The sequence below is a fragment of the Periplaneta americana genome, chromosome 6 (assembly GCF_040183065.1).
Source record: "Periplaneta americana isolate PAMFEO1 chromosome 6, P.americana_PAMFEO1_priV1, whole genome shotgun sequence".
Classification (NCBI taxonomy): Eukaryota; Metazoa; Arthropoda; class Insecta; order Blattodea; family Blattidae; genus Periplaneta; species Periplaneta americana.
The window spans coordinates 141,013,973-141,041,766 of NC_091122.1; the positions used below are offsets into that span (position 1 = coordinate 141,013,973).

Genomic DNA, 27,794 nt, shown 5'->3' on the forward strand with positions numbered 1-27,794 from the left:
TAACATTGCTAAATTTGTCTCGTTTGAAAATAGGTTACGTACATTGGTAATCTTAAAGTGTGTTTCCCAAACATCTGACATACGAAAAACGTAAACGATCTGATATATTAAGTAACATTTTGTTATTAGATTTCTATCCCCAAATATTTTGAGTAAGGAAATGATTCTGTTTCTACATTTCTGCCTGTAATGCAGTATTTAAGGTGTCATTTTTATTCAAGTTATGTAATAATTTTGCTTCTAAATAAGTCTGTTATTACAATTATTTTGCTCTTATTACATTTTTTTTTTTATCTTTAGAATTAAACCGTTCATCTCAATGGCTCGTTAATCTTACCTTTGTAGCTCAAATTTCGAAGTTGATAAATTATGATTTTAAGATTTGTGGCATGAAATGTAGTTGAATATTATTGTTGATGATTGTTCATAATTTGTGGCATGAAATGTATTTGAATACCATTGTTGATGATTGTTCATATTGATGAATCTTTCACTACTGAGCTTTATAATAATTATGTTATCGAATTATATCTCTTATGTGTTATTTTTCAGGTTACTATGTTTTGAACTTCATACATTCAGACGATATAGGCTTTGGCCTCAGGGAACTGCTTATACTTTTAGTGATTGCCTATAATCAGAATGGTCATATTCGTTATGACATGGGTAGATATATTATAAATTCATAATCCCACTGTAACTGCAGAGTTTCAGTTACCTATTCTTGAACTGCAATTAGCCTGTTAAAGTATATAATTTGAGAGGCTATATAATGGCAGGTAAGATTAAGTTTCACTTACACGACTTCAATGAATTTTGTATGACTGGAATGTTCATGATAAGTCCCTTGAACCCACTATTTCATTAATTAATTTTTGTGTGTTTTAGCTCGCAAGCCAAAGAAATTGCCATTGATTATCACCACTGACACTCCGCCAGTGTAAGTTAATAGGCCTATCTTTACTTTCATAAAAAATACATATACATATAACTAGGTTTAATAAATAAATAGATAGGTATTCTTTATTGTCAATAGACTTTATTAATTATATACCGGGTAGTTAACTACCTCGATTTATATCGAGTAAAAAAGTATGAAAAATAGGTTATATGTACTAATTTCTGTGTGGAATAGATTTGTTTCCGCATTTGTGTTAAATATATGTCTATACTTGAACTTAAGGAAAGGCAATTTATTTAAATTAATGTATTTTTTCTAAGTTGTGTTCATTACGATGTAGGTAAAATTAGAAGAGAAGTTTGAGGGGGCCGTTAGGTTAGGTTAGTGTAGGTGAGCTAGAAATAGGCGAAGTAGTTAATGTAAATAATTACTACACGGTTATAAATCATCTAAATTATATAAGCATTTCCTAATAAAATACAGTGAAATTTTTACCCAACTATAAGAGTTAAAGGCAAAGGGAAAAGAAATATGGGTAGAGTTTCACTCTTTGGACACCAATATGAACGCAGAATAGCTGAGCGTTAAAATATGCGAAGACGCGATTTGCTTCACTGTTGAATCCATAACATCGACATTATGTGAAGAAATAGCCTTTGTGATTAAATACTGTTCACTGAAGTGCAACTGAGAACATTGTCGCTTACAAAATTATGTGAAACATAAGATATCATTAACTTTACATTTTGCGCGCAGCTTTTCATTCTTATTAAGTCTTATTATTAATTAAAATATCTAAAAGTAAAATTATAGTTCCTAATTACTTACATGTACTGGTAAATACTAATGTAGCTGCTCATCAAACCTTACCTAACGTTATGACTGACATTTTTTTAGTTCGTTATTTAACGACGCTGTATCAACAACTAGGTTATTTAGTGTCGATGAGATTGGTGATAGCGAGATGAGGCTGAGGTTTCGCTATAGATTACCTGGCATCCTTACAGTTGGGGAATACTTCGGAAAAAACCCAACCAGGTAATCAGCCCAAGCATGGATCGAACCCGTGCCCAAGCGCAACTTCAGACCGGCAGGCAAGTGCTTTAACCAACTGAGCCACACTGTTGGCTGTTTGATAGTTATGTTGATGTTGAAGACAGAAGCGATTCCAATGGTTTGTAACCATTGTCTCAAATATATTGTACCCATTGAAGGGTTTTAGCTATATAGGCCTATTGTAAAACTCCATTCTTGTTATTACATATACGCCATGAAGACATCTGTAATCTCACACTTCAATTGGCATATTACATCCCCAGAAGGTTGCTTCTGTTTCTTTCTAAAGAATAGAATTGTGGGAAATAATACATTTCTTAGAGCACTGAGAAATTATTAAAATGAACCATAGGATAAATCACAATACCACTTTGCTCTGAAACTTTTCTATTTACTTTATTTTATACCTATTAATTCAATTTAATTTTTCAGTACACCTCCAAGGAATTTAGACAAACGAACAACAATTACAATTGGAGAGAAAACTTTCGAGGTGGAAGCAGATGATTTGGAAAAAATATGTGATCTTGGGCGTGGAGCTTACGGCATTGTTGAAAAGATGCAACATCACCCTAGTGGTACCATTATGGCTGTAAAGGTAAATGAATTTGCAGTCTCGATGAGAATTGCCATGCTGGCTCGGTGCTAGAATGCTGGGCTTACAAGCCAGGGGCTCAGATTCAAATCCTGCTCTACCCTCAGTTTATAACTTGTGTTGGGCAAGTCTGTGGTCCAGGCAACATGGGTCCCCCCCCCCCCTCCAGCTATTCCGATTCCCCTGTGACATCTCAACAATTCTCCATCGTCATTCATTACGAGTGTAATGTGGGCTCACTGCCTGTGGTGCACTGGATAGTCTGATAGTCTCTGATGATCTAAGTGTCTATGCTTCTCAGCACGAGTGGCATCTTTGAGCCCACTCATAGAGTCAGGATGAATGACAAAGCTAGTGAACAAAAAGAGAATATATGTATTCCTCACAGTTTTCTCATATTGGTTTCACCATATTAATGCAGAATATCCTTTGAAGATTATAACTTACATGTATGTACATACACACACACACACACACTTGAATGTAAGTTGCCTATTTGTAACCGATATAAATAGTACTATTAGGGTGTCAACTAAAATCGATGTTGTAAAATTCAAAGATCTTACCCCTTTAAATTGTTCCTTTTTGTATACAGGCTAGTTAATCCACCAAAAAAAAAAACACAGTGAAACTAAGTTCAGAGTAGAAACCAAAAACACTGCACTGCATGCAACTTAGATAAGTTCTTACCCCTGTGCTGGGACAAGGATCTAGCATCTCTTAAACTGTCTTCTCCTCACAGAAAAAGTATTTTCTTTTATGCATATTCACTTAATATAATTTTTATATTGTTCATATTAAAATAACTTAAAATGATAGGTAAGTGCTATGTTTTGTGGTGACACTGAAGATAATTCCGCAACCTTTAAATATTTATTTTCACAAAAAAAAAAAGTGTCATTTGTTAATGTATGTAGTGGGTAAGATATGGAAAAGGTTTTTTTTTTTTTTCACAGGTATAGATGGCTGGCATGCTAATAGTGTATTGATGTCTTATAATTTACATTGATATAGTTTATTTTTAATATTTAATTTACTTAAAAAATGCTCTAAAAGTTTTTTATAATTTGAAAATAGGCCTATATTACTTGTAAGTCCCAGCAGGAGCTGGAAATTTATCTCCTTCCTACAGGCATTGAATTATGTCCTTTGTCTTTCATGTAAAGTTTATTGTCTTAAATAATGGCCTTGCATCAGAGAATCTCGTTATTATCTCTAATCTAATGTTAGTTCACAATTCTAATACAAGTAGGGACATAATGGTCCAAAATCTAAAAAATTATCATCCAGCTTTGAAGGGTTCTATAAAAAGTGCTATCAAAATATTCATCATTGTCACGTTTCAGTTGTGTTTTATGTGAAATAAGTTCAAAAGTTATGATTAGGGGAAACCACAACATAAGTCTCGGAATGGGACTGATTTTCTGGCAAGACCATAGCAACAGGATAAGATTTTATGAGATTTGGCAAAGAGGGATGAAGTTACAAGAGAATGGAGAAAGTTACACAACATAGAACTGCACACATTGTATTCTTCACCTGACATAATTAGGAATATTAAATCCAGACATTTAAGATGGGCAGGGCATGTAGAACGTTTAGGCGAATCTAGAAATGCTTATAGAGTGTTAGTTGGGAGGCCGGAAGGAGAAAGACCTTTGAGGAGGCTAGATGTAGATGGGAAGATCATATAAAAATGGATTTGAGGGAGGTGGAATATGATGATAGAGACTGGATTAATCTTGCTTAGGATAAGGACCAATGGCAGGCTTATGTGAGGGCGGCAATGAACTTCCGGGTTCCTTAAAAGCCATTTATAAATAAGTACAATGTAAAGTGTTATACCTAGTACTGTAGGCCTATATAAAATTACAAATGAAAATATAGTAGTGCACAAAATACGTAATATTGTGAATGTATTTCTTTGAATATATTCGCTGTATTCATTTATTTTTTTCTTATAGTGACACTCATTTATTGTAACATTATGTCTTTAGTCCCTTTGATGACGCTTTGGTCTCTGTAGCGTATGAAATGTTCATACTGGTATGTGTTTTATTAATTTCCAGAGAATAGCAGCAACTGTGAATACACAAGAACAGAAACGCCTTTTGATGGATTTGGATATTTCTATGCGATCATCTGATTGTCCATATACAGTACAATTTTATGGAGCATTGTTCCGAGAAGGAGATGTATGGATCTGTATGGAGGTTATGGATACAAGCCTTGATAAGTTCTACACTAAAGTGTGCCGTCATGGGCGTCAGATACCAGAAGATATTCTGGGGAAAATAGCATTTGCTGTGAGTATTTTTCTCTTTCGTATAATGGAAAGTAATATATAATGTTGTAACATATGGCTTTAATTGGAACTCAATCCATTACATTCTGGCATCTCATGGCAGCACATCTCTTCAAAATTGAAATTTGTACATCACGAGAGTGTGTACTTTGCAGAGAAGAAGATTCATATATGAACTTGCAGCATATACTAAACTGCAAAGCTACCAACATTTCAGATAAAAGTATTAATAACATTACAGACTTTACTGGCATACTAGAAAACAAATAGAGGAAATCCAATATTCTGAACATTTGATTAATTAATTGCTGAAACATGTAACCTGGACTTTATTTTATTTTATTATACCATAAATAGATCCGTAATTTAGCATTTCATTGTTTTATTAATATTGTGTACATCTATCAAGTTGCTCAGCTAGAATTTAAATGAAAGTATGTAATAAAAAAAATATAATGTATTTCGTTTCTACCAGTAGTGTTGCGTAAACGACAGATTAACCATGTAAAGCTAGAAACTAGTATTTTATTTCAGCTTTACAAAGATTATTTTGGATAATTCCCACTTCATCCAAGTAAAGTTCGGTTTATCCAATTTCCTGGATCTACCTGTAACATAAACAACATTTCTGTTTCTGTAATCTTCTTAACTTGTAACTTGTTAATTTTCTTTTAGGTTGTGAGTGCATTACATTATCTGTATTCAAAGCTTCGTGTTATTCATCGTGATGTTAAACCTTCCAACATCCTCATCAATAGGAAGGGGGAAGTGAAGATATGTGATTTTGGTATATCTGGCTATTTAGTTGACTCTGTAGCCAAAACAATAGATGCGGGATGCAAACCATACATGGCTGTAAGTACAGTGAACTTAACTTCAGATTTATTTTCAAATACCGGTAATTAAGAAATTATAGCCTACTAATATATAAAATATCTGGTTCGAGAAAATGATTACATCTTTTTGACAACATAGGAATCGAGTACATATTGTCTTTGCACAGTATTTACGTCTAAATAATTCACATTCCATTTATATTCATTATCCATTTTATTCACTAAATTTAAGTTTAAATTTCAGAATTTTTACTTGGACAAAAGTTACAGGAGCGTGCAAATTAATCCGAACACGACATATTTTTACATTTTCTGTCATTGTTGGCCTCACAGCTGCCCATACCGCTTTAATTGACATCTGTAGTACGTGTAATTCCATTGTTGAAGGTCTGTCGTTATTATTTCTTTTATAATATGTGACATTTTGCCTGTTGTTTTGTACTTATAAGCATTTCAGTTGTATTGAAGACTTAATACTGCAATCCTGTGTACATTCTGTCGTCTTCACAAATGGATACAACTCCACGAAAATGGTCTAAAATTATAACATTAGCAGAGCATTCTTCTATGACACAGAGGCAAATTGCTGCAGAATGTCACATGGGTTTGGCTACTGTTAATTCGATCATAAAATGATACAGGGAGACTGGATCCATCACACACCAGAAAAAAGGAAACTGTGGCCGGAAAAGGAAGACTTCACCTGCAGATGATCGTTTAATTGTCAGGAAAAGTAAATTAAATCCTAGACTAACCGCTGTCGACTTAACCCGTGAGTTAATGGCTACCACTGGGGCGAATATTCACGTCACAACAGTGCGGCATAGGCTTTTGGAAGCTGGACGAAGGGCTCGTAAGCCTATTAAGAAGCAACTGCTAACCCCTGTTATGTGCAAAAAACGCTTAATGTGGGCAAAATTACATCAACACTGGACAGTGAATGACTGGAAGAATGTACTTTTTTCCGATGAGTCTCATTTCGAGGTCCACGGCCACCGTGTTTCTTATGTACGGAAAGGATCCGAAAAAGTAACAGCAGCTCATCTCCAACAAGCACCCAAATACCCCCCTAAAGTAATGTTTTGGGGTTGTTTTACACATGAAGGGCCTTGAGCATTAATACCTATCAAAGGAATGATGAATTCTGACAAATATATTCACTTATTGGAAACCAGAATCGTACCCCAGCTGCAAAAATCATTTCCGGATGGCAGAGGTGTGTTCCAACAAGACCTGGCACCATGCCATATGTCTCGAAAAACTACAGAATTCAACAAGAAGAATATTCAGGTACTCCCTGGCCAGGCAACTCACCTGACATCAACCCCATTGAGAACTTGTGGTCTATTTGCAAAAGAAGAATGCAAAAAATGGATTGTTCTACAAAGGAGAAGATGATTTCTGCCCTCATTGGTGTATGGTTTCGCAATGAAGAAATGAAGAATATTTGTGGGAAATTAGTGGAATCCATGCCAAATCGTCTCAGAACTGTTATTAGGAACAAGGGAGGCCACATAGATTACTGAGGTATGTCTTAGATCCTTTTTTTATCCCATTTGAGTGTTTTTGCATAAGTAATTACGTTGTTCGGATTAATTTGCACGCTACTGTATATATCGAATGGTTTAACGAAATCTTTGTTGTGTAACTATTTTATTTCATAGCATTCTAAAATGAAAGGAATAATGACAATGAATTTTATTTCTCTTGTTTTTTTTGTATAGCCTGAACGAATTGATCCAACTGGTAATCCCTCTCAGTATGATATCAGATCAGATGTTTGGAGTCTGGGCATCTCATTGCTAGAGCTAGCAACATTAAGATTTCCATATAACACATGGGGGACACCGTTTGAACAACTGAAGCAAGTTGTCAAAGATGATCCACCTAGACTCCCACCTGGCGAGTTTTCACCAGATTTTGAAGACCTTATAAGTCAATGGTAATGTATTAATGGACAGTTTTCGTCTAAAAATTCACTTTACATTACATTAAATGAAAAAATCATATTTCTATTGAGTATAATTTGAATGTTAGTCATTCTTTTCAACGAATTTCATTATTGTATGCACTTTTTTAAACTTGAAACTGTAAAAATATTTTAGGCGTTTGGTAAAGTCATCCCCATTACAGGCCATGGAGGCCTATGGAATGGTTGAGATAAAGGGCTCCCATCTCTACAGACAGTCGGCACTAATGAAAGTAGGAACATTTGTATGGTATACATATTTTTATATCTAAGTTATTGTGGAAGAAATGAACAACACTTCAAATGTGTTACATTTTTTTTCATCATATGACGTGTTTCTTTCCATTTTATTGTATTTTCTATACTTCTAATAAGCTATTTTTTTTTTCACTTCATGAATTTAATTTTTATTAAAATGATGAATTATTTTAATCTCTTTGAGTACTATTCTTCTGCTTCTTCTTCCTCCTATCACGTATTAAGCCTAATGGCCTGTTATGGTCTCACTCTATTTCAGGGGACGGCCCAAAGATTGCACACAAACAGTTCATATTTAGTTTTGCTACTTGGAACGTACAGAATATTTTTATAAGGATGAACAGCTTGATGATGACTTAATCAAAAAGAAAATAACAAAGATATTAATAATCAAAATTTTATATCCAAATTGCAAGGAAAGAAATGGAACATTTTGTATCATGTGATTCCTGATTTACCACGGAAATCTTCTGTAGCAGTATGCAGATTGATCACAGGATATGATTGTCTGGCCAAGCATTTGCATAGAATTGGAATATATCAATCTCTAAATTGTCTATTATGTGACTTACAAGAAGAAATGGATTTAGATGATCTTAAAATCTGTACATTAGTAGCTCATCTTGAAAATATCAGAGTGCAAGCGCACAAATGGCTTTGTTGCCAATTGTCCGGCATTAGATAACATATTTCAATCGGAAGTGTAGATGATAGTATCATCAGCATGTCGTAATGGCTTGCTGAATGACCATATTGATGTTGAATCACTTACTAACCAGGTGCTTTTACAATGTCCAAAGAGTTGGAAATCACTGGGTATCAAGTCGGGGCTGTAGGGAGGATGGTCCAATACTTCTCAGTGGAAGTGCTGTTTCACACTGTACACCTTAACAAGTTGACGATAAATTTCTGCTGGTGAAGTGCCTTTCAGACGCAAAAACCGTATCACACTATGCACTTCCACAGTTGACCATGTTTTCATGTGTACAGTTATCTTACAACTGATATTGCGAGGGTCTGATGCAACATATGCGCCATTTAATGAGTGCGTGATAAAGCTGTGGTCTACTGCTGCAGCCCCTGGCAGAAAATCTGAACAAGAGGGGGAGTATGTCACCCGTGAGAGCTGTTGTTACCTTATTTTTTTATTACCCTCGTATGTTTCTGCTTCATGCTACATGACATGTCATTATAAATTCTTCCCACCTTACTGACTCAGCTTGGCGTGAGCTCACAAAACACGATAATAGATATCCATCTTAATGCTCATAATGTAGTACAGTTTAATGAAGTTGAGTACCTATTGCTACATAGTACACGGAATTACATTTCTGTGTCATATCTTCTAAACTACTCAGTACAATTAACACACTAATTTTCATGAAATATGTATTGTATTGTTAAATCTAAAACATAAGGTTTCATCATTTGACAGCAAGTAAAGAATGAAATCCAGAAAAACAGTATTTTGTTGTAAAAAAAAAAGTAGTAAAATTATGCAGTAGGGGGAAGGAGGAAGTGATATGTTACTGATGGTAGGAGGCGCATTTAAAGGAAATTGCAATGGTTATTTTTAAATTCTCTGTAAAAGTTGTCGTTATTTCTATGTTACAGCCTGCAGAAAGACTACATGGCTCGTCCTAATTACAATCAACTGCTCACGCACCCCTTCATCAAAACACATGAAGAGCGAAATACTGATGTTGCGACATTTGTCAGTGAAATTCTTGATCTCTCAGATGAAGAGAGGATATAACTTAGTTAAGCCTTGCATCACAAATACAACATTTTTGCCCATAACAGTGAAAAAGAATAATTACACTTTGTTCAGGAATGTATCCAGAAAGTTTGCCTTTTTGCATGCTGTTATTGTCAAGTTAATGAACTGAATCACTGTCATAGAAAAGTTAACATTCCAGTCATCATCAGTTTCACGATGAACAATGCAATGATACCATTTTTATTAGCTGGAATAATATTGCATGAGAGGTCTGTTAATTTACTTTTGTAGCACATATTCACATCACATGTGTCATGTAGGACTGCAAACTGTCCAAACAAGAATACATATTCATAGTCCATAATAATTGTTCATGAAATGCAAGTTTCTTTACTGAAATAAGTTTAAAATGTGGATTTCCAGTCACTAGTTGTTTTATGTTATTACGAGGTGAAGTAAGATAGACTAATGATAAGACTGAAGACAAGTATATGAACTGAGTCACTGGAATTTGTTACAACAGACATGTCTCTTAGACCGAGTATGGTTGTATTGTACAAAATTGTGCAGATTTCTCAGGGATCATCTTGTTCCCATGTCATATTACTAAAATCTTCACTTTTTGACGTTTCATTCTGTAAGGTAACTGGTATAGTAGCATTATCTAACTTATTAATTATAACACTACATGCGCAAGAAAAAAATTACTCTTTCAAGAATTACTATATCATCACTATGCTCCAAAATCCTCTATTTAAACAAATTTTGCAGGAAAAAGAAAAAAAGTCTTATCACTTTTAATTCCCTTGATTTTCAAAGCCACTTTCATTATAATTTCAATCATTACATAAAAAATTATGAAATTATACCAAAAGTAACTTTGAAAATCAAAGGAGTTAAAAATGATACAGGCTTTTTTCTTTTTGCTGAAAAATCTGTTTAAATTCACATAGCAGATTTTGGAGGCACAACGACAATATCTCAAAAAACTTGTATTAATGTTTTTTTTTTTTGTAATAACAGGTATTTAGAATGATGTAAAAGAAGAATCACTTCAATACTTTCATTTATCGTGATTCAAAAAGGAGGTTATTTAATGCATATTTGCATAATAGTTGTCAATGCTGAAGTTGAAGTATTAATACTAAACAACTAATGTACATACGTGTCCTATAAAACATGTTTAAAAATTCCGTTCATGAAGATTATACATTCTTTCTTATACATTTTATGTGTAGACCTATCATAAAATTTAGTTCTTTATCGTTCACCATTATGTCATTTATTTTCTCGAACTAGTGTTCAAAAGACATAGGCCTATATAAATGAAATCATATACTGTGCATCCCAAATAAGAAGATACTTTCGTTTCCTGAATGGTATATTCCAGAAAGTAACTTCTGACTTGATATATAAATTGTACATTTTAAGTTTCCTATGTAAGTGGTTAAATTTGCAAAAATTCATATAAAATAATTGTTTCTATACTCTAATCATTTCTAAAACGATTTTGGTATTCAGAATGAATAGCATTAAATAGTATTAATACTTCATAATGGAATTCTTATATTACCTGCTTGGTAAGTGATCCACAGTAAACCTACTGTGAAAGTGAATTCCGAAGTCTCCAATTTTTCTTTTTCAGTCAAAAGAGAGGAAGTTGTAAAACAATATTCATTGTAGACATTCGACCAGTGAGCACCACAAAAAGAAAGTATCTAAATATCTTTATATCTGTTGTAAAATAATAATTTTCTTACAAAAACTCGACTTCTGCCAAAAGCAGGTAATAGATTTTATTACAGTGTTGACCAACATTGTGAACTTGTACTTTGCCACTGCTTGCTGTCTTTAAGTAGACACTATACTTTAATTTCTCGAAGCAAGTATTTTTGGGCTTATTTGGATTATACTGTTTATTTATTTCACTGTATAAAGGGAGAACTATAAAGAACAATACTATTACAGCCAATAACACTTTTATGGTATTCACTTAAAATAAAGACCTGTTACTATTTTAGTAAAACTATTATATTCCAATGTTCATAATTTCCAGATGAATTGACTTGTTACCGAATATGAACAAAATTCGTCTAGTAGACAGAAAGACAGCAGAACAAAAACTACTTTTTCAGTATCAAGGATGCTAAAAACATATATTTTCGTGAAACCAGTATTTGGAGTAGCTCAATACTTTTTCTTTATACTTTATATAATGAGAAAGTAAAATTGTTATTAGTGCTCTGTAAGTAAGACTTCCATAGCAACATCGTGGTAAGATGTTTTTAAGACTTTAGTCTGAGAATCAAGTAAAGTAATTTCCCCCTAATTTGTTCTCCTAAAATAGTGTTGTATAGCTAGTAAGACCAGTGCTGAAACAGTAAAACTCGTTTAAATATTTACATTATGGAATGAAGAAAAATCTCTTTGTATAGGCTGTTTCTATTCAGTATGCTTCATTGCATGAATTTATTTTCATGCTGATGACCAGTTTCCTTGAGATAATACACGTATATGTACGATAGGAGACTTATATGTTGCTATTATTTTTGGTTATCTTTTGATTTCTTCCTCTTTTGTTGGGGGAAAAGATAGGATTCTAAGATCCATGTAGGTTTCTATATTGTTATTCTTCCAGCAAATTTTGTTACATTTCATAAGTTTGATTTTTGTTATTATAATAGAATCTTGGTGTCTACATTGCTGTTATTAGTCTCAGTTTCTACAAATAATTATGACTATTCAGCTATACATGTTCGTTCAATTGGATTGAAGGGCTGACAATTGTGACTGTGCATAATACTTAAGTTTGTGAAGAAGAAACATATTTAATATAAGATTTGAAGGATACATTTTTGCTGTGTTATTGCTGCCGGATGTAAATTTCATAAAATTATATTTTTATACTGTTCACATTAAATAATAAGAATATTTGACAGTTTGAGACTGCGGGATACTAAACTTCGATGTAAATATATGAAATAATGTAGTATCACAGTCCACAAATTGTGTCCTGAATCTACACTGATGTATAACAAGAATTTGTACGTTTATTTAATGCCGAAAATTGTTTTGTTTCCTCCTCCTTCCCATTGGATTGAAGTATGGTTTTTATTTTGAGAACCACTGGTACAGAATATTCTGCTACCTACCTGTTACGAAACTGTTATATTTTAATAAAATGAAATAATATTAATATAAATAGACACATTGAAATTTGAGTTAAACTGGTGAAACACAATTCAGATGCTTCGACTAAAGTACCAACCTCCCATAAGATACTATTCCTCTGTAGTCCTTTGGCTCTTCCGTAAGAATTAGTGTACAAATTAATATATTGTAACTTCCAATGTTCCTGCATAATACACATCACTTTTACAGTCCATTTCAGGAAATCTTTCTTTTAAGATTTGCTATTGCTCAGCTTCATGCAAAGCATAAAGATCAAATGATAATATCATGATCGTGAAGTCCATGGTCAATGAAGAGAAGGACCCTACAAATGGAACAACTGTAAAGTTTCAGCAATTTCTCAGAAACGATTACTACCAAAATGAAAGTTGCCAGTATCAGGGATGCAATTGACAGCATTATTTAAAAACAAGTTGTGTTTGGTAATTGAGTGGTTACTATACAATTAATGGTGTAGTTTGCAGGTTTGAATCCAACTAAGGATACTAGTTTTGTAAATGCAATAAAAATCTTCGTAATTCTAGATTTCTTCAGAAGGGAAACATAGTCTGTGGTCCCATGTCGTATAGTTATAGTGTGTGATAAAACCCTCTGCTTGAATGAAAGGATATCAAGCAGTATTTCTTGCACAAGTCAAAATTAAATTGCTAGCAATCATCTTTCATCCTAGTATTGTAAGTAATTAATTACATGGTTGCAGGTGCCTCTTCTCAGAAATGTAATTCGAATCTTTTAGATGAGCACAGTCCAGAAAGGTCATAGTTTACTCAATCTGCAGGTACTGGAAACGGTATTCTTCATGAAATGCTTTATGGATTAGGCCATTTGGCCTGTTCATCTCTTGATCAACTAATCTCCCCTAAGGGTTCTTCGAAGCTTTGATACTTCATTTTCCTCTCAATGTATAATGCCAAAGCTTGTATTGTGTTCTGTTGAGATGCATCCTAGCAACATGAAAAAATGGACATTGGTCATACTTTGCTTTTTAACTTGTCACGGCTGGTTTCATTTCTTTGGTAGTTAAGTAATAAACGTCATTTTAGTATTTCTACTCCTTCCAAGCTGGGATGTGATTGTCCATGTTTCAGATCCATATAATAATGCTGGTATGATCAGTGTTTAGTGAAATTACAAAATGGTTTCTGTCCCAACTTTCTACATAATAATTATTTTCATTGTGCCTCCGAATTTTCGGAATCTTAACAAGTTTGTTACAAAAACTTGTAAAAGAAACATTAAATATTGTAACTAGCAAACTGCAAGAGTAAAATTGTTGTAAAATGTAATTGTTTATTACAACAATTATGTTTGCCACAAAGAAATTTATTCCTACAAAGGGTATGTTTTATTTTTTCCAAAGAGATTTTCCTTTAAATTGTATAAAAATTATGTAACTGCAATTTGCAAATTGTCTTCAAAATTAAGCACAATTAGGTGATCTGCAAATAGTAATATATTCAAAGGGATGATGTTGAGAGATATGTATAGATGCTGCCTGTCTCTGGACATTTTGTTTATATACAAATTAAGTAAGGCTAGAGACAATAGATAGCCTTACTTCACACCTTTATAGTTTCTCTTAAGATTATTTCTTGAGATTTCGTTGTTTATGAAAAGTCTGTGTATTTTTTTTCCCCGCTATCAAATGTTTTCTCATAATCTCAAGACAATTTATGTAGATATGTTACATTCGAAGTCTTTTTCAATTAATTGAATTATTGAAAAGATGCCATCTGTGCGGGATCTATTTCATCTAAACTATTTCTCTTCTCTCGGCAAGAGTTGCAATTTTACTTAATGTTGGTCTAACAGTCTGGCATGGATTTTTTTAGTCAGAGTTTAAAATGCTTATAACTCTGTAATTGTCAGATTAAAATATATGTAATGACTGCCTAATTCTGTTAATAAAATTCTTGTATGATGTTAAATACGGTAATAATCCTTTGAACGTAAAAAATGAGTGAAGAGGAAGGTATACATAATGCAATAGTGTTCAAGGTACTAGTTTCTATTTATTACAGCTGAAGTAGAAAAAAAATTATTTATGAGTAGATATGATGGATTACTGCAATAATTGAGAATGCTGATTAGAAACAATACATAGGGGAGAGTCGGGTAGTATCGGACATCGGGTAGTATCGGACATCGGGTAATATCAGACAGTGCGTTTCTTTCATCTGCCACCATATGGTAGTACCTGAATGACATCACAGAAACGTAACCATGCCAATCAGGTACTATCATTGTGTGGTAGATGAAAGAAACTCACTGTCCAATATTATCCATTGTCCGATACTACCCGACTCTCCCCTACTGTATGTACAGCAACAGAACTGCTAATAGTTTGTTATTGTTTGCCATTTCTGCTTCTAGAAATATTATTTATTTATTTAATCTAATCTAATGTTCTAGATATTTGGAGCAACACTATTAGTCTTCTGGCTTCCCAATAAAATTATCCATCCTGCTTTAAGAAATATTGGCACCAGTAATTTAATCCATTCCAACAGTTTTCTTTGTCCTTGGGTGATCTGAATAATTTTCTCTGCTCTGTCTGCGAGAATGCTGGGCTTCTTGATTCTCTGAATTTTGTTTCCTCTGTGAGCTTAATTTAACGAGAGTGAATTCATATGAGTAAATTCCATATATATCCCTATCTTGTCTTTGTACTGTTTTCCGATCTCGCTATTGACTTATCCTCACTATAGAGATTGAAAAGACATTTTAAAAATTATTAGTACACTCGCTGGACTCAATACTTTACAAATAAAATATTAACCAGTCATAAACCTGAGAACTCTACTTGATTTTGATGTACCAAGTAGAGGAGAAACTATCTTACTGACTTCTAATAGACAACAAATGTTTTAATGCTTGAAATAAAGATCCTTTTTCACACTTTCTACGTGTGTACTTCAGCTGATAACATAATTGTGTTTTTCATTGATATGTTCAACAGACAAGAGAAGAACAAAGACTATGTAACAAATAATAATAATAATAATAATAATATCGTTTATAGAAGATATGTAACTCGTGAATTACATAGGATACAATAACACCTTCAGGAAACAATAACATACACTTTCTGCATCAAAAACAAATTTTCGGAGCGCAAGTGACAGTCAGACAATGACACTGAGGTAAAACAGAACTGGGCAGCATTGCAATAGTCTGAAGACTTCCTATTGGCAGTGTAGAAGGTTATCAACTTTTAACTACCATGCTTTCTTTAAGAATCTATATAGAAAAGATTTAGATGGTTATTTAAGAAGTTTGGGGTTGTTCCTCTATGTTACAATGGATTCATCCAAGCTAATGGGAACATATTTGTTTATAGCGAGTTCTATCACTCTAGTGTCTGTTCACAATTGAAGAGTGCACGGGAAAAAAAAAGGAATGTCACAATGCTGTTAAGGGTGATGTCAGTAATTAATTCTATAGATTACTTTTACTACAAACTTTAGTGTTGTTCTTGGCATACCTGGTAAAAAGAAGGATTATCATCATGGATAGTCTTCCTTTTCTAAATGTTTAATAGGAACACCATTAAATTTTGCATTAATATACTGAATTAGATCATTATCTCACCCTTAACAGCAATGTGACATTCATCTTTTTTTTTCCCCTGTACCCTTCAATTGTTAATGATTCAGTCATTATTTTCCACTCATTGAGTGTAGCTGTAAAATTTCGACGTTGTATTTAAAATGGTTTCTGTATTTTTCTCATCCATGAACAACATTACCTCTAGAAGTACTCATCATTCTGCAGTATAGGCAAATCACCCCTAATATGATTGGAGGGTTGTGCCTGTCTTTGGTCATTGGGTCCTTTGGACCTAGCTGGAAGGATTTAAGTAAGTCTACCGATCTTTCCTACTTTCGTTACTTTTCTTCATTTGCTTTCAGATTCATGGGGATCTCCTGTAGGAGACTAAGTTGATTATAAATCTCGTCGATTAGATTTGTTGTAGTTTTGTTTCTGTACTAATTTTTTAGAGATACCTATTCTGTAAATAACCATACGATAACATATATCCCCGCTACATTCTGATATCTCCAACAAGGATTTTTTTTTTAATATTTTTTCTTGGTAAGATAATCAATTACTGATTACTTCCCTGATGAACTCCATGTATATTTGTGAATGTATGTGAAATAATAACAGTTTTTGAAAATGGAGGGTCGTTATAGTTATATAACCCAAACAATACATCAGACAGCAAGAGAATTAGAAGTTAGAAAGGAGAATAGTAAAAACAAAAATCTATATTATTGAAGAGCATAAATTGATGAACTCCATGTATATTTGTGAATGTATGAGAAATAACAGTTTTTGAAAATGGAGGGCCGTTATAGTTATATAACCCAAACAATACACCAGACAGCAAGAGAATTAGGAGTTAGAAAGGAGAATAGTAAAAACAAACATCTATATTATTGGAGTGCAGAAATTGAAAAAGAAATAGAAATGAAAAACATGAAATATTAAAAAAGGTTTAATACCGAAAATTTTCAAAACAGAATACAATATCAAAGCAGTAGAGCCAAAGTTAGGGGAAAAAAGTTGTGACACAATATAAACCTATATTGCAGGCAGAAGATGCAATGAAGCATGGAATATATTGAAAGGTTTGAGAGGTAAAAATAAAGAAAAACAGATAATTCAATACAATATCAAAGCAGTAGAGCCAAAGTTAGGGGGAAAAAAGTTGTGACACAATATAAACCTATATTGCAGGCAGAAGATGCAATGAAGCATGGAATATATTGAAAGGTTTGAGAGGTAAAAATAAAGAAAAACAGATAATTCAATATATTTCCACAAACAAATGGGAAATACATTTGAAAGATGATCTTACAGAAAACAGACGCAAATGTAAAGATAATTTCTTAAATGAAGGAACAGTGAAAACTGATATCCATCTAGTAGAACTAATGATTAAATCTTTGAAAACTAAAAAATTTAGTGGTCAGGGAGGAATACCAGCAGACTTAATTAACTATGGAAAAACTAAATTACTGAAGGGTAAATCCTTGATCCTACTGTTAGATTTGAGCAAAGCAGTGGTCAACCAGAAGATGTAGATAATGAAAAATGGCAAATATATGAGCCTACAACTCCGTATCTGGAAAAAGTCACCTTTTTAAGGATTCATATTGGAGGTAAATATTCCATTCGTGAATTAAATCCTACTTTACTTTTTGTTTTTTTTTTTACTTGGTTATTTAACGACGCTGTATTAACTACGAGGTTATTTAGCATCGATGGGATTGGTGATAGTGAGATGAGGCCGAGGATTCGCCATAGATTACCTGACATTTTCCATATGGTTGGGGAAAACCTCGGAAAAAAACCCAACCAGGTAATCAGCCCAAGCGGGAATCGAACCCATGCCTGAACACAACTTCGGATCGGCCTTAGCTGACTGAGCTACTCCGGTCGCTTACTTTACTCTTGTAGCATAAGTTACTATTATATGTATTTATAAAATGTAGGAGATCATCCATTATTACCTGCAGTTCCAGTTATTGGTGTATACTCTATTCTGGTTTTGAGATCATCCACTGTAGTGCAGGATAATGCCCTTTTATCTATTTTGGCATGTAGGTATTATTAAACCATGCTATTTCTACAGTTTACCCTCCTTTGGGGCATAAATACTAATTTAGTCGTATATCTTCTCACTTATTTTGTATGTTAGCATCAAAATTCTGTTAGCAACATGTGTATAAGTCAATATTATTTTTCGTCTTCTGTGTGACGAGAATTTATATTCTTACTGCTATTTATTTTATTTCTCTAAACCTGTATTTTTTTATTTTTTGTAGAGGTGTGCTTCCTTTGTTGGAATGTTCAGTTTTGAAGTCCTAGAGACTGGCTGCATCCTTTCCAATCTCCTTTAATCTTCTGGCTACAATGTCCAGAGGTCTTATGTCATAGACTCTTCTTGATCCTGGGATTAGGGTTTATGGTAGAACTGTCTGGTGTTGTAACAATAGACATTGTACACAATTTATTGATCTCATATACTAATATCATTGGACATCCCACTGGTCTTTGACTTCCATTACTTAGACATCAATTTCTGGTCTTATTGAGTGATATGTTTAATAAGAGACTTTTCCCATCTATGGCATTTTCCTACTTAATATATGCTCTTTTTCTGCCCTTCCAACATTAGCTCATCGAAATTTTATTGTAAACCTAAAACTAGTACCACAGTACACTACTATAGAGAAGTGGCAGAATATTATATGAGTTACTTTATCAATATTTTCTTAAACAGTACAAAAAAAAAAAACCAAGACCAACTGTCAACTGAACATTTCCCTACCACATTCTATCTAAAGATATACTTCAAAGCTTCTTAATAAACATTATCTTATTTGCTCCTTTATAATAAACATTAAATATCTATTACAGCAGAGAAAAGTTGTAACTGATTTTGAAATATATATTTACCATGGACTAACTATTTCGAACATTAAGGCAAAATTTGTATATGTCACAAATAAGGGTCTTAATATTTTAATCTTAATTACGATTTAGGATTAGGGAAAATAGAGAATTGCTCCAATATGAGTTATGAATATAGAAATGTTTCATAAAGTAAGTTGGAGCTGATGGACATTTTTATTAACAAAATGTATGGTTCACTTACAACCATCATCCCTTTACTCTAGTAGTGGAACAAGTACAGAGTTGGAATTGGACTGGTTTCCGAACTATGATCAATTACGTACTTTACATCTACTTATCTTTATATATTTTAAGAATCTGGTCATATTTGAAGAACCTAATATAGGTCACACAGGCCATTACAAGGAAAATATTGTATTTATTTCTTAACACTGTTTAGTAAAGTACAACTTAATATAAAATAATGACATTAACTAAAGATAAAGTCTTCAGACTATTTTTTCCACATATGAATTTAATAAAATTTACAGCAATGGACAGTGTATAATAATAATAATAATAATAATAATAATAATAATAATAATAATAATAATAATAATAATAATAATAATAATAGACATGGCGTTAGTATGCTCAAACATTTAACAAAAAAATTAATTTCTGAAACAACTGGACGAAAGTAGTCAAATTTATAACATTTTCTTAGTATGAAATTATGTCAATGTGAAATTTTACAGAAAAGGAACAGCCAAAACAAGGAAATCTTCTCAGTGTAAGAAATCAATTTTTCGACTGAGTTGTATAATTTTTTGGGGACCAGTCTGTAGATTAAAGGAACTGGTCTCAGTGTGAGATTTCCTTGAGTATTATACATGTACCAAATTTTGTAAATGAATCGCGGCATGTAAAAGTTTGTAGGGGAGAGACACAGGTGGCCATCTTAACTCGCGATCACTTGAAACTGGTTCCCTTCTTAACTCATGATCACTTGCGCTGTTAGATAAAATTTAACAATTCTTATTTTCGTACTATTACGACACTTCATTACTGTTGCAGATGTGGAGCTGTTGCTTCAACAATGCTTTCTTCCGGACCTCTATTTTCATTACCCAAAATTTAATTACAAGTCTGTTGGCAGTGTTGTTATTGAAGAGGCGTACCAAATTAGATATTGATGATGTTTAGGTAAAAGGGCTTAACCCTAATTTTTTTAATGTGACTTTTTTTGCTGTAATTAGTTAAATTTAATTACAAAACGTAAGACATGTTTTTTTTTCCTTCATATAAAGTAAATTTTTAATTTAATCTTTGTTCCTGAAAAATTTTTCTCTTGTGGGATAATCCCTTTTATTTAACACAGGAATTACTGTCAACGCTGGTAAATGATTATTATTTTCATTTGTCACCGATCATTGCTGTTTTATTCTTCTTCTGTGTTCTTTATGTTGAAAGTATGCCATGGCTGTGGCTCAAGTGCTGGTCTCCCATGCAGGTGACCTGGGTTCAATCCCTGACCAGATCATGATGGAATTTGAGGTAGATAAAGTAGACATTGGAGAGGTTTTTCTTGGGATACTTTCGTTTTCCTCTATCATTCCACCTCCCCTTCAGTTAATCTATCATTTGCAGTAGTAAAAATAGCCTATTGTGAATTCTTTGGGGTAGAATAGAAAAGAATGTTTTATTTTCGCTGGCAGAGTTAAGGCCATAAGGCATGAGTAGTATGGTAGCTGATGTAGGAAGGGCTTGGGGTTTCGGACTCCGAGGCTTATCAGGCTACTCGTGTGCGGATGGAAGTTGGCTCTATTAGGGGCTGAGGCAGGATGGTCATCTGTCAAGAGTCAGCTGATCAGGAAAGACTTGGGCCTCAGAAGCTTATCATGCTACTCATCTGCGAAATGAAACCTGGCTCTATCAAGGGCTGAAACAAGATGTCTCACCTGTTAGCATCGGATTCACGAATGCCACCTGTCGGACTTGGAAAATCATCGTCTATATAGGGCGCACTTTATATAGTTTTATTGTATATGTAGCAATTATAACAGTTCTTTTTATTATAAAATAAAAAATGTAATTGTAATGTATATAGTCAGAACAGTAAAATAAGTTACGAAATAATATCATAAAGAGAGTGATTCCAGGTTAAGAAAGCAGCCATTGGATATAAACCAATTTTTGAATATATGTCTAATCTAAAAGAAAGTTATGTGAAGGTACTATATTCATTTGAAATAAATGTTAGTCATATAAAATTTGTATCATGTAAGTAAAGATTAGAAATGATGCTGCAAATGAATTAAATTTGATATAGTCCCATTCATTAACCATAATATTTTTTCGAATACCCTGTACAATCAAATAAGCCAAGTATCCCACTTTTGGAAGGCTAAAAAAGAAATTACAAAAATATAACTTTCAAGAAATGTATTGACGAGACAATTTAAAAACAAATTAAACACAATTACGGTTCAGTTAACAATACATTTTATCCTGGAACAGGAGATATTTCAAACCCATCCTATGCGCATATGAAATTAATTCTGTAGCACAACAGGCCATGTATGGCTAAGGCCAACTGTTGGCCTCATGTCCACATGCATTAGCAAAGGTAAATTATCATCTAACCATTATTGGGGTAACATGTAGTCAACAAGATGATCTCCTACCCTCTCCCCCGCCATTATAGCTGATGTGTGAAGTTAGATTTTGCTACTCATTCTATCTCACTAAATACCTCATGCTATTGGGTGGACATCAGTCCCAGGGTCAGACCCAGAATGGATCCATGCGCTTATGCTTACAATGGCTCATTGTGCGCCCTACATATTTGATGATTTCCAAGTCTGACAGCCTGGCTGGCACTCATCAATCCGATGCTGACAGGAGGGCGATACAGACAGGGCCCATCCTCGACGAGTACCTGATAAGACCCAGAGCCCTAAATTCTTTGTATACCAGCATCAGAAATCTGTACTGCCCCTCAGGCTTCATCCCAGCCTATTTTAAACTATTGCAGATGATAGAGGAAAGTACAGATAGATGTAGTGTTCTGAAGAAATGGGAGTACCCTGAGGAAACTCTTTGCAATGTTTATTTTGTCTACTAAAATTCAATCATGATCTGATCGAGAATGGAACCAAGGCCGTCTGGATGGAAGATTAGCGTTTTAGTACAGCCACAGATGCAGCAGGCACGAGTTAATACCCTGGCTGAAATATCTTGAGAAAACTTCTTCCTTTATGAGGAACTGAGTCAGCACTCATTCCATACCATTAGTCCATGCCATAACACCTTAGACCGCAGAAGATATATTGTAAATCTGTGTACCATATTCATGTGTTTTTAAAAGCAGTTCTTTGGAGCTTTTGGAAGTTGTCTTACTTAGTAAGGGATCTAATTTAGCTCAAAACAATATTCCTAGGACTGGAAAGGCGTAAATTCTATTATATTTCATAGTTTCTTTCTCTGACCATATATCTCCTCCAAGTGTCGAAATTCCGAAAAAGCCAGAGTTCTACATATATAGCCTTGTTACACCTCTATGGCGTGTACATGGGATATCTTTACCTTAAGTCTTATGGTAATATTGCATAAAAATTAGAACTGAGATTATCTAGAATGTCACTTTTTCTATGGTTTATAATTTATTCAATGGCAACTATGCTATTGTTACTGTTTTTATTTATTCTGACAGACAACAACATTATGGTGAGAGTGAAGCAAACTAAAAGCCATTTCACTGAGTATATGACCAGTGACATGAATCACTTTGAACAATATGAACATATTGGTATGTCATTATTAGCTGTGTATGTCCCCATCTCAGAGATGCTACAATGTGATGAGCATTTGAAATAAGTTATTACTAAATATGTATGATCGTAATTTCTTTGTAACATACGTACATACAACAAAGGCTTTAATAACAATTTCAGTAGCCAGAATTTTATTCAAAAGCAACTTATCATTATTTTTGGGGATTTAAACATGTATTATTCATACTCAGTATAACTGGATATTCTGAATATAATTGTGTGGGACATTATGGCGAGCACCAAATATGTTAAAAAAAAGTATAACTTTACAGATTGGTATCATCCACATCCAAATAATTGTATCATAATGTGAAAGTATTTTTTAGAGAGAAAACCTTATTTTAGTAAATATGGTTAATAAGTAGTTAGGTCTAGAACAAGGGCGCAACTACGTACACAAGTAACATGACTTCCTGTACATACGATTTCGTACATAAATACAGCTCTAAGATGCAGTCTGTTACAGAAACTTTCTCTCAGAGTTGCAAGTGCTTAGGGTTTTAACATCTTGCAGGATTATGGTCAATTTCTCTTCAGAACAATGTTAATTTGATTTAAAGTTTTACGCTAAATTTTAGTTTTACTTTGAATTTGAGATCTAGTGCTTAAATATTATTGAATTCTGTCAACCTAAGCAGATTGCAAATTAAATCACCTGCTGTTGTTCACTGAATGTTAAGAGATTCTGATCCTGAACCTCTATTTATAGTGAAACTCATCTGGTTTTTGATATGTAAGTGATACATTTTAAATATTTTTATTGCTATTGAGAATAATTTTCTTTCAGCCAAGATTAAATTATTGAACTTCTGATTCATAGATTTATCAAGAGTTTAACAAAATGAGTAGCTTAGCTGTAGTTATGAGCTCTAAATGTGGTGCTAAGCTCCTTATTTTACATACCTTATTTATAGTAAAACAAAGGGAGACATATAATAGTATATTGGAATTATTAAAACACTCAGATTTGGCCTATACATGATACGATGTACATTGCTCAATAGCATAGGCCATAATCTTTTAATAAAGCCACAAAGTAAATAAATTTGATAAACAAAGATGCGTGTGTTTGGTGGTTCCTTGAATTAAACTCTGTTATATCCTAAAAGTTCCTTTCCTTTTATTTTTGTAAGGTAGGTATTTTTGATTGCTGTAAGGAATTCAAAAATATCTAGTAAACCATAAACTGCCTTTTGTGGGGCTGAAATAGGCTTATACAAATTGCAAATTTTGTTTATTTTTAAGAAAGAGCTGAGAGACAACAGTCAGACTGTATGTAGAGAGATATTGCAAAAGCAAATGTGAAAAAAAAAATAAATAAAATAATAAGTACTGTAAACTGCAATAATTGTACGAGCACCATGTTATTGTATTAACAATTTTGTTAGTGTGTGTTACAATATTTTTAATAAGATTAATTATGTAATTAATGTGTGTGAATGAATTATTAAAACTGATGAGATGCATTATTTACAAAGTTAACGTGTCTCATTTTATTTTATGATCCCAAAAGTGAGTTTATTTAAAAAAGATAGCAGGGGATTTGTAGAATCCCTGTAATTACGTGGAACATTTAAGTGGTTGGTGGTTGTGTGATTTCAAATATTTGTAGTTCACCATTTTGATGAGAATCATTGAGCATAATCAGAAAACAATAAACATGAACTTATAATCGTAACCAGTGCAAGAAAATAAATGCAGCATTCACTGTATAAAGAGATTTTTTAAAGTCTTTTATTTAACGACACTATATCAACTATGAGATTATTTAGCATCGATGAAATTAATGAGAGAGAGAGAGAGAGAGATGGTATTTGGCGAGATAAGGCAGACGGTTCACCATGGAATTACCTAACATTCGCCTTACAGTTGGGTAAAATCTCGGAAAAACCCAAATGAAGTAATCAGCCCAAGTGGAAATGAACCCCATCATGCCTGGGTGTAGCTTTGAATCAGCAGACAAACGTTCCTATCACCTGAGCTATGCTGGTGGTTGTATTTGTCGTAACTGCACATCACATGGAGAAAGAATATGCCTGGCAGCTAGACTGTTTATTCATTTCCACATTTATCGCGTGTAGCACGCCCCTGTACCAAAGAAGATAACCATGTGGCTAGCAAAACAAACTCTCTTAAATCAGTCAAGTGATTCCATTTCCGTTATTTGGTACACTTACTGTTGAAGAACTTCAGACAAATATTTGCTAAATTTCATTTTATGAAGATTATTTTAGGCATTCCTGTGTAAACATGTTTGAAGACAACACTTTAAATGTGCGAATGTTAAGAACTGTACATAATTTTCATTTTCTTGCCACTTTTAATACCTGAATTTTGTTGTAAAAATGTTGGACAAAGGGAAATATATGGCAAGGATCCACTCTCAACTGACGATCTCGAAAACTTGTGTTTAATGTTTGAAAATATCATGAACAAGTAAACAATAACAAAAGTACCGTACTTTACTTCATGCTACAAAAGTGGACGACCATCCTGCTGGTGTCTTCAAAATCTATAAAAAGTAGAGTGGTAAACATTACTGTCTGGAAAAAGTACAGTGATATCAGTGAGTTATTTGTAATTTACAAACATCTGATAAGAAGTGCTTTCATAAAAGACTCCTGATTTCAAAACCTGCTCAGGAAGGAATTTGGTGCATTTCTATGCAAAAGAGTACAGTATCCCTCTCTAAACAAGAAATTAATTTCCCCGAGAAATTTTTTTCTCAGGCAAGGACTGTCACTGCATGGTAATTTCATTTATCCTATCCATTTTTCACTCTACAAAAGAGCACAAGAAATGGTTGTATTAACCAATCACACTTTCAGTTCTTTAAAATTACATATGAAATGTTTTATCTATTTAAATTCAATGAATTGTTATACAATTCTAACATCATAAGCTGATGATGATCATAATAATAAATAATAATAATACATTTCAAATTAAAATGATTACATAATTCACTCATTCATAAAAATATCAAAATTGAATTTCATGAGAAAATTTCTTCCCCCATGAGGACTCAAACCAGCGTGCATTCTGTAACACAAGTCCTAGGCAGGATGCCTTAGACCACGATGCTACGGCACAGGACAAAAACTTTGGTTTTATTCTCCTGAAAACTTGCAATTTATGAAATGCCATTTTTACCGCCCACCATAGATATAATAAAGTGATAAAACAGTCTAATCAGTAACATTGTAAAAGTGGTTGCTTCAGAGAAATTAAATATTATCTACTTGGGACATACAAAAACTAATGGCTATGTGTAAGTCCAAAATGTGGCCCACCTTTCAATCTTTCTTATGAATTATTATACTACAGAGGCAACTGTGAAATCTAATGAAGTGGAAGGGCTCTAATATACCTGCCTTGGACAACTGTGTAGACCAGGATTGGTATCTTTGTTGAAAGATTACTGCAGCAATTTGGCGAATGTCCATACTAAATATTGTTTTGCTACATCTTCTCTCACTTCTAAAGTATGTCTACTGTTATTTGTTAAGTACCGTATGTATTATATAATCTCATAATAAATCACTAATATCGTTTTATATTTTTGTACAGATGTCCACATACACTTCATAAGATTAAAAAGAGAGGAGGAAGAGGGATAAAGGAAGAGAAAGATAAGGAAACAAGAATTTAAAGAAATTCTTGCAGTTAATATCGAAAAAGACAGGCGTTTATACACACTTTAACCAAGATATCTGTTGGCTGAGTGCACCATTCTTGATCAAAATTTCACCGTGATAAAGTTTGCATTTCACCCTGTTCAACCTCAATATCCAGTGCATTGATCACGATAAAATTTAAGCACGGTAATTTACCGAGGTAAAACTTACCAAGCCGTGATGGAATGATTATGTGGAATTTATCAGTGTCAAGTTCCAATAAAATGGCGGCGCGATTTGATGTTCTTAATGAAATAGAAGACGAAATGATACATCTGGATTAGTTAACAGAAAGCAACATCAGATTGGCGTTAATGTGGAAAGAGGGGATCCTTTTATAGAATACGGGGTTAGGAAATTCGAGGAAAGATTTCATCTATCCAAAAAAAAAAGCGTGTAGTGGTTAGTGGATGAAATGAATGAAAGACTAGAATTTTTTACTAATAGAAATAATCTAATCTCACCTATGAATAGAGTTTTAAACAACCTTAAGATTGTACGATACAAGGCCATTTAACATTGTGATTGGTGATATTTTTAATACTCATCATACTATGGCACTACACATTATTAATATGTCAAATATTATTGTCTATTTCTGCCCATACTGTATTCGTTTCCTTCAACAGCAGAACTACCACCTGCAAAGGATAGATTCTATCAAAAATATGGATTTCATTTCATGTTATAACATTTATTTAATCGAGTAAGTGATGTCCTGCTGACACCTAACATGTAGAGAAGCACTATTCAGTTACAATCCTAATTAAATCTCAAACTTCGGGGTTAACAGTAAAACTATATTATTATTATTATTATTATTATTATTGTAACATTATTTTTATTTGATGTAATAAAAATGTTGTAGCATATTACGTGAATTTGCAAATATGGTAAATTATAAATCACCTGGTGTGATATTAAATTCTGTACCTAACTTCAACCACGTAGCTTGTCTTTCTTTCGCAGAACATCCATTGGTCTTATTATTTTCAATGATGTTGGCGTAAGAGCCAACCAGCTCTAAAGTCTCTATTTCATGGT

General features: G+C 33.2%; 1 protein-coding gene across 3 annotated transcripts; it reads left to right on the plus strand.

Annotated features, from left to right (window-relative positions):
• Positions 1–46: 46 nt before the first annotated feature.
• On the plus strand, positions 47–24,555 carry lic (dual specificity mitogen-activated protein kinase kinase lic). 3 transcript variants are annotated; one of them, XM_069829129.1, is made up of 8 exons: positions 47–152; positions 553–779; positions 889–940; positions 2,390–2,555; positions 4,622–4,858; positions 5,533–5,712; positions 7,418–7,635; positions 9,535–24,555. In XM_069829129.1, the coding sequence occupies exons 2-8, from the start codon at positions 773–775 to the stop codon at positions 9,674–9,676; spliced, it is 1,002 nt and encodes a 333-aa protein (XP_069685230.1). In that variant the 5' UTR covers positions 47–152; positions 553–772; the 3' UTR covers positions 9,677–24,555. The 3 variants fall into 3 exon arrangements, with proteins under 3 accessions (XP_069685230.1, XP_069685231.1, XP_069685232.1); XM_069829130.1 differs by having other exon boundaries at positions 64–203; XM_069829131.1 differs by lacking the exon at positions 47–152 and adding an exon at positions 316–396.
• Positions 24,556–27,794: the final 3,239 nt, after the last annotated feature.

Coding starts and splice junctions, on each gene's coding strand:
- lic (XM_069829129.1), top strand. Junction 941..2,389: donor ACCACTGACACTCCGCCAGT/GTAAGTTAATAG, acceptor TTAATTTTTCAG/TACACCTCCAAGGAATTTAG. Junction 5,713..7,417: donor GATGCAAACCATACATGGCT/GTAAGTACAGTG, acceptor TTTTTTGTATAG/CCTGAACGAATTGATCCAAC.